This window comes from Symphodus melops (genome assembly GCF_947650265.1).
Source record: "Symphodus melops genome assembly, chromosome: 3".
NCBI classification, from domain to species: domain Eukaryota; kingdom Metazoa; phylum Chordata; class Actinopteri; order Labriformes; family Labridae; genus Symphodus; species Symphodus melops.
Genome location: NC_136693.1, coordinates 1,839 through 10,000, shown reverse-complemented (window position 1 = coordinate 10,000; position 8,162 = coordinate 1,839). Strand labels below are relative to the sequence as shown.

Below are 8,162 nucleotides of genomic sequence, written 5' to 3'. Positions count from 1 at the left end.
GCATAGAGTCCTAAACACACACACACACATAGAGTCCTAAACACACACACAGCATAGAGTCCTAAACACACACACACACATAGAGTCCTAAACACACACAGCATAGAGTCCTAAACACACACACACACATAGAGTCCTAAACACACACACACACATAGAGTCCTAAACACACACACAGCATAGAGTCCTAAACACACACACACACATAGAGTCCTAAACACACACAGCATAGAGTCCTAAACACACACACACACATAGAGTCCTAAACACACACACAGCATAGAGTCCTAAACACACACACAGCATAGAGTCCTAAACACACACACACACATAGAGTCCTAAACACACACACACACATAGAGTCCTAAACACACACACAGCATAGAGTCCTAAACACACACACACACATAGAGTCCTAAACACACACACAGCATAGAGTCCTAAACACACACACAGCATAGAGTCCTAAACACACACACAGCATAGAGTCCTAAACACACACACAGCATAGAGTCCTAAACACACACACAGCATAGAGTCCTAAACACACACACAGCATAGAGTCCTAAACACACAGCATAGAGTCCTAAACACACACACAGCATAGAGTCCTAAACACACACAGCATAGAGTCCTAAACACACACACAGCATAGAGTCCTAAACACACACACAGCATAGAGTCCTAAACACACACACAGCATAGAGTCCTAAACACACAGCATAGAGTCCTAAACACACACACAGCACAGAGTCCTAAACACACACAGCATAGAGTCCTAAACACACACACAGCATAGAGTCCTAAACACACACACATAGAGTCCTAAACACACAGCATAGAGTCCTAAACACACAGCATAGAGTCCTAAACACACACACAGCATAGAGTCCTAAACACACACACAGCACAGAGTCCTAAACACACAGCATAGAGTCCTAAACACACACACACATAGAGTCCTAAACACACACACACACATAGAGTCCTAAACACACACACAGCATAGAGTCCTAAACACACACACAGCACAGAGTCCTAAACACACAGCATAGAGTCCTAAACACACACACAGCATAGAGTCCTAAACACACACACACACATAGAGTCCTAAACACACACACAGCATAGAGTCCTAAACACACACACACACATAGAGTCCTAAACACACACACAGCATAGAGTCCTAAACACACACACAGCATAGAGTCCTAAACACACACACAGCACAGAGTCCTAAACACACAGCACAGAGTCCTAAACACACACACACATAGAGTCCTAAACACACACAGCATAGAGTCCTAAACACACACAGCATAGAGTCCTAAACACACACACAGCATAGAGTCCTAAACACACACACAGCATAGAGTCCTAAACACACACATAGAGTCCTAAACACACACACAGCATAGAGTCCTAAACACACACACAGCATAGAGTCCTAAACACACAGCATAGAGTCCTAAACACACACACAGAGTCCTAAACACACACACAGCATAGAGTCCTAAACACACACACACACATAGAGTCCTAAACACACACACAGCATAGAGTCCTAAACACACACACAGCATAGAGTCCTAAACACACACACACACATAGAGTCCTAAACACACACAGCATAGAGTCCTAAACACACACACAGCATAGAGTCCTAAACACACACACAGCATAGAGTCCTAAACACACACACACACATAGAGTCCTAAACACACACACACACATAGAGTCCTAAACACACACACAGCATAGAGTCCTAAACACACACACAGCATAGAGTCCTAAACACACACACACACATAGAGTCCTAAACACACACACACACATAGAGTCCTAAACACACACACACACATAGAGTCCTAAACACACACACACAGCATAGAGTCCTAAACACACACACACATAGAGTCCTAAACACACAGCATAGAGTCCTAAACACACAGCATAGAGTCCTAAACACACACACAGCATAGAGTCCTAAACACACAGCATAGAGTCCTAAACACACAGCATAGAGTCCTAAACACACACAGCATAGAGTCCTAAACACACACACACATAGAGTCCTAAACACACACACAGCATAGAGTCCTAAACACACAGCATAGAGTCCTAAACACACAGCATAGAGTCCTAAACACACACACAGCATAGAGTCCTAAACACACACAGCATAGAGTCCTAAACACACACAGCATAGAGTCCTAAACACACACAGCATAGAGTCCTAAACACACACAGCATAGAGTCCTAAACACACACACAGCATAGAGTCCTAAACACACACAGCATAGAGTCCTAAACACACACACAGCATAGAGTCCTAAACACACAGCATAGAGTCCTAAACACACACACAGCATAGAGTCCTAAACACACACACAGCATAGAGTCCTAAACACACACACAGCATAGAGTCCTAAACACACACACAGAGTCCTAAACACACACACAGCATAGAGTCCTAAACACACACACAGCATAGAGTCCTAAACACACACACACATAGAGTCCTAAACACACACACAGCATAGAGTCCTAAACACACACACAGCATAGAGTCCTAAACACACACACACACATAGAGTCCTAAACACACACACACACATAGAGTCCTAAACACACACACAGCATAGAGTCCTAAACACACAGCATAGAGTCCTAAACACACACACACATAGAGTCCTAAACACACAGCATAGAGTCCTAAACACACACACAGCATAGAGTCCTAAACACACACACAGTATAGAGTCCTAAACACACAGCATAGAGTCCTAAACACACACACACATAGAGTCCTAAACACACAGCACAGAGTCCTAAACACACACAGCATAGAGTCCTAAACACACACACACACATAGAGTCCTAAACACACACATAGAGTCCTAAACACACACACAGCATAGAGTCCTAAACACACACACAGTATAGAGTCCTAAACACACACAGCATAGAGTCCTAAACACACACACAGCATAGAGTCCTAAACACACACACAGCATAGAGTCCTAAACACACACACACACATAGAGTCCTAAACACACACATAGAGTCCTAAACACACACACACATAGAGTCCTAAACACACACACACACATAGAGTCCTAAACACACACACAGCATAGAGTCCTAAACACACACACAGCATAGAGTCCTAAACACACACACACACATAGAGTCCTAAACACACAGCATAGAGTCCTAAACACACACACACACATAGAGTCCTAAACACACACACAGCATAGAGTCCTAAACACACACACAGCATAGAGTCCTAAACACACACACACACATAGAGTCCTAAACACACACACAGCATAGAGTCCTAAACACACACACAGTATAGAGTCCTAAACACACACAGCATAGAGTCCTAAACACACACACACACATAGAGTCCTAAACACACACATAGAGTCCTAAACACACACAGCATAGAGTCCTAAACACACACACAGCATAGAGTCCTAAACACACACACAGCATAGAGTCCTAAACACACACACACACAGCATAGAGTCCTAAACACACACACACACAGCATAGAGTCCTAAACACACACACAGCATAGAGTCCTAAACACACACACACACAGCATAGAGTCCTAAACACACACACAGCATAGAGTCCTAAACACACACACAGCATAGAGTCCTAAACACACACAGCATAGAGTCCTAAACACACAGCATAGAGTCCTAAACACACACACAGCATAGAGTCCTAAACACACACACACACATAGAGTCCTAAACACACACACACACATAGAGTCCTAAACACACACACAGCATAGAGTCCTAAACACACACACACACATAGAGTCCTAAACACACACACAGCATAGAGTCCTAAACACACACACAGCATAGAGTCCTAAACACACACACAGCATAGAGTCCTAAACACACAGCACAGAGTCCTAAACACACAGCATAGAGTCCTAAACACACACACAGCATAGAGTCCTAAACACACACACAGCATAGAGTCCTAAACACACAGCACAGAGTCCTAAACACACACACAGCATAGAGTCCTAAACACACACACAGCATAGAGTCCTAAACACACACACAGCATAGAGTCCTAAACACACACACAGCATAGAGTCCTAAACACACAGCATAGAGTCCTAAACACACACACACAGCATAGAGTCCTAAACACACACACACAGCATAGAGTCCTAAACACACACACAGCATAGAGTCCTAAACACACAGCATAGAGTCCTAAACACACACACACAGCATAGAGTCCTAAACACACACACACAGCATAGAGTCCTAAACACACACACAGCATAGAGTCCTAAACACACACACAGCATAGAGTCCTAAACACACAGCATAGAGTCCTAAACACACACACACAGCATAGAGTCCTAAACACACACACACAGCATAGAGTCCTAAACACACACACAGCATAGAGTCCTAAACACACACACACAGCATAGAGTCCTAAACACACACAGCATAGAGTCCTAAACACACAGCATAGAGTCCTAAACACACACACAGCATAGAGTCCTAAACACACAGCATAGAGTCCTAAACACACACACAGCATAGAGTCCTAAACACACAGCATAGAGTCCTAAACACACAGCATAGAGTCCTAAACACACACACAGCATAGAGTCCTAAACACACACACACACATAGAGTCCTAAACACACACACAGCATAGAGTCCTAAACACACACACAGCATAGAGTCCTAAACACACAGCATAGAGTCCTAAACACACACACACATAGAGTCCTAAACACACAGCCTCATGTCATCTGCTAAACTGTGCTGGGTTTGAAAATGGAAAAGGCAGAGATGGGATAAGATGCAGAAAGAATGAACCTGCAGTTTCTCACCTTGCCCTCCGGGGTACATGCAGCGGAAAGCTCGACCCAGCTCCTCAGCCTGCACTCTGCCTGCAGGAGTCAGCTCACCACCCCACTTCAGCACAAGCAGCAGAGACGGGCCCTCTTTACGCGTGTCTGCACACACAAAACTCACAGGTGAGAACATCTTAACACAATGAGTACAGGTGAGAACATCTTAACACAATGAGTACAGGTGAGAACATCTTAACACAATGAGTACAGGTGAGAACATCTTAACACAATGAGTACAGGTGAGAACATCTTAACACAATGAGTACAGGTGAGAACATCTTAACACAATGAGTACAGGTAAGAACATCTTAACACAATGAGTACAGGTGAGAACATCTTAACACAATGAGTACAGGTGAGAACATCTTAACACAATGAGTACAGGTGAGAACATCTTAACACAATGAGTACAGGTAAGAACATCTTAACACAATGAGTACAGGTAAGAACATCTTAACACAATGAGTACAGGTGAGAACATCTTAACACAATGAGTACAGGTGAGAACATCTTAACACAATGAGTACAGGTAAGAACATCTTAACACAATGAGTACAGGTGACAGGTGAGAACATAGAATGTGGTGTGTAAGACTCACTTCCAATAACCATTTGCCCTCGTCTGTCGATTGTCTGTCGTTCGTTATTTGTTGTCCAAATGTCTTTAGTTAAGTTTTCTGTTTATAGTATTGTTTTTATATTGCTAGTTCTTAGTGCTCTTTTTATGCACTGCAGGTTTGCACGGGGGGGGGGGGGGGGGGGGATTTCATCTGTGCTGTATGTTTAACATGGAGCATATTTGACAATAAACAACCTTGAACCATTTTTTCATCTATATTGTGAAGTGTGCTGCGTTCTGTTTACTGCTCCGACCAGCATCGCCAGAAGTATTAATAAAGTGGGTCGGACTGGGACAGATCTAATATGGGGTCTGGAGGGCTTCCTGCAGAACATCTTTTAAGGCCCTGACACACCAAGCAGACGGCAATAAAAGCCGCCTGTGGCATCAACAAGTTTCACAAGTACAGAGGTGAGCTGCAAAAGTTCTGGAACAGAATCTTATGGACTGATGAGACCAAGATGAATCTCATGATGGAAAGGTGCTTATGATCCGAAGCATACAAGCTCATCTGTGAAGCATGGTGAAGGTGATGTCATAGCTTGGGCGTGCATGGCCGCTTGTGGAACAGACTCATTAATATTTTTTGATGATGTAACTGATGATGGTAGCAGAAAAACTTGAAATGCATCCAAACATCATGGAGCAGGACAATGACCCAAAGCACACTGCCAACAGAACCAAGGACTTCATCATGGGGAAAAAGTGGAAGGTTTTAGGTTGGCCAAGTCGATCACATGACCTTCACCCAAGAAAGCATGTCACCTCCTGATGAGGAGACTGACGGGAGAAACCCCCCGAAACAAACAAGAGGTGAAACAAGCATCACAAATGAAGAATGCAACCGTTTGGTGATGTTGATGTGTTGCAGGTTTGGGTTATGCCATCAAATATTAAATATTATTTACTTTAAAATAATAATTCCTTTACTTTTGCACACCTAATAATGCAGTGGTGTAACACAAGCGGCATTATATGCTAAGTTCTTCAACACATCGAGATGTAAATAGCAGGAAATAACTGCTGACATTCTGAACTCTTGTCTCATACTCATCTTTTGATCTTAAACACAAATGTTCTTAGTGAATTTGCTTTGCCAATACTTTTAACTCTTAAAACCTCTAAACATCATTATCCAGCTGGCTTTCTAACGGGAGACGTTCGTACCTTCTTCCTCTGAGGAGGTTTTGGGCTGCCCATGGGGCAGGTAGGTCAGCTGAACTTTACGGTTGATTCCAGAGAAGTGACCGTACCTAAGAAAAAACAACAGCATGTAGTCAGGTAACTCATGAACATTGTTAGGCCCCGAGTCCACTGGGAGCGCCAGCATCTTGTTTCCCATAAGAAGAGAAGAACCTTGTTCTAAAGCCACTCTGATCCTTTACTTGATCATGCCTACAGATGCACACCATTCGCATGGTGGGACCTGGACCAGACCGTGCTGGGTCCGTGGCTCTAATGAGTTCCCCTACGGTGACAAAGTCCATAGCGTAGTCAGCCCGGGTAGACTTATAATGCCTTTAAGCGTCCTAACCCTAACCATCAGGAGGAGCAGTGATTAATGAAGCTAAAGGGATCACTGCATCACAAAACAGACCAGTCTAGTGCATGATTTTTATAGGTGCTCAGAGTTTATTTATTCAGTTATTACCAGAAGCTATCATCACTAAAATGTCAGAAAATATTGAATATAAATATAGGAAAAGGGGGGGCTCTCTCTTTGCCTGATGGCTGGCTACTGGCTTGGCGGCGCAATTCCTACTGTAAAATAAACCCCTCTATTTCAGCCCTGCTCAGAACAGGCTGTTTCTGTGTCTGTAGCTTTAAATATGTAAATGAGCTGCGTCTGACCACGCCCCCTCTCTGGAAGGGCTCGGGTGTACTCGCTGCTTTCTGGCTCCATGTCCTATTGTTTACGGTGAGAAGGCAGACTCAGAGGGCAGAACAAACACCTAGCTGTGGGAGTGTCACCCACCTGGGGGAGGGGCTACTGCCCTTTGTGATGTCATGAAGGGAACATCTCCAAACGGCCTGTTTGAGCAGGCAGAAGACGGAGAGGATGGACTTTTCTCATCATTGGAGGGTTTGTAGACTAGACTGGTTTGAAACTGTCTGCTGAAGTGGTTTAAGAATAGAAATCACTGATTTTCTCACTGCCTTAAGTTTTAGATCGATCGATCGATCGATCGATAGATAGATATTCCTAATGTTGTCTTTGGTGTACCTGTTGCTGCAGGTCTGATTTTCTCCAGGATGAGAAGAAAAGTGAATATCAGAGGGAGTGAAAGTGTGCCTTACATTTCCAGAACTGTCTTCAGCTGCTCCAGTTTGGACTTCTTCTCTTCGATCTCACAGTCGTTGTGTTGACCCAGCTCAGCCAGCAGCTGCCGTGTGATGTCCAGCACCTCCTGGAAGCAGAACGTACAGAGGGAAGCATGAAACAGCAGACACACACACACCAACCCATCCTTACCCTACTTTCACTGAGTTTCTGAGAATCTCCACCTGCAACCCTCCGACCCCTGCAGGGCCTGCTCCCACCCTCAGACCCCTGCAGGGCCTGCTCCCACCCCCAGACCCCTGCAGGGCCTGCTCCCACCCCCAGACCCCTGCAGGGCCTGCTCCCACC

General features: G+C 44.3%; 1 protein-coding gene across 10 annotated transcripts in view; it reads right to left on the bottom strand.

The window, feature by feature from the left end:
- LOC306821305 (inositol hexakisphosphate and diphosphoinositol-pentakisphosphate kinase 1-like) overlaps positions 1 to 7,938 on the bottom strand; it is a 37,992-nt gene extending 30,054 nt beyond the window's left edge. For all 10 annotated transcript variants that reach the window (XM_079339636.1, XM_079339639.1, XM_079339641.1 and 7 more), the window contains exons 1-3: positions 7,832 to 7,938; positions 6,701 to 6,786; positions 4,892 to 5,017 (exon numbers count right to left, since the gene is read on the bottom strand). In XM_079339636.1, coding sequence (XP_079195762.1) covers positions 4,892 to 5,017; positions 6,701 to 6,786; positions 7,832 to 7,833 — 214 coding nt within the window. In that variant the 5' untranslated portion in view covers positions 7,834 to 7,938. The remainder of the gene's footprint in view (positions 1 to 4,891; positions 5,018 to 6,700; positions 6,787 to 7,831) is intronic.
- Between the last annotated feature and the right edge of the window lie 224 nt (positions 7,939 to 8,162).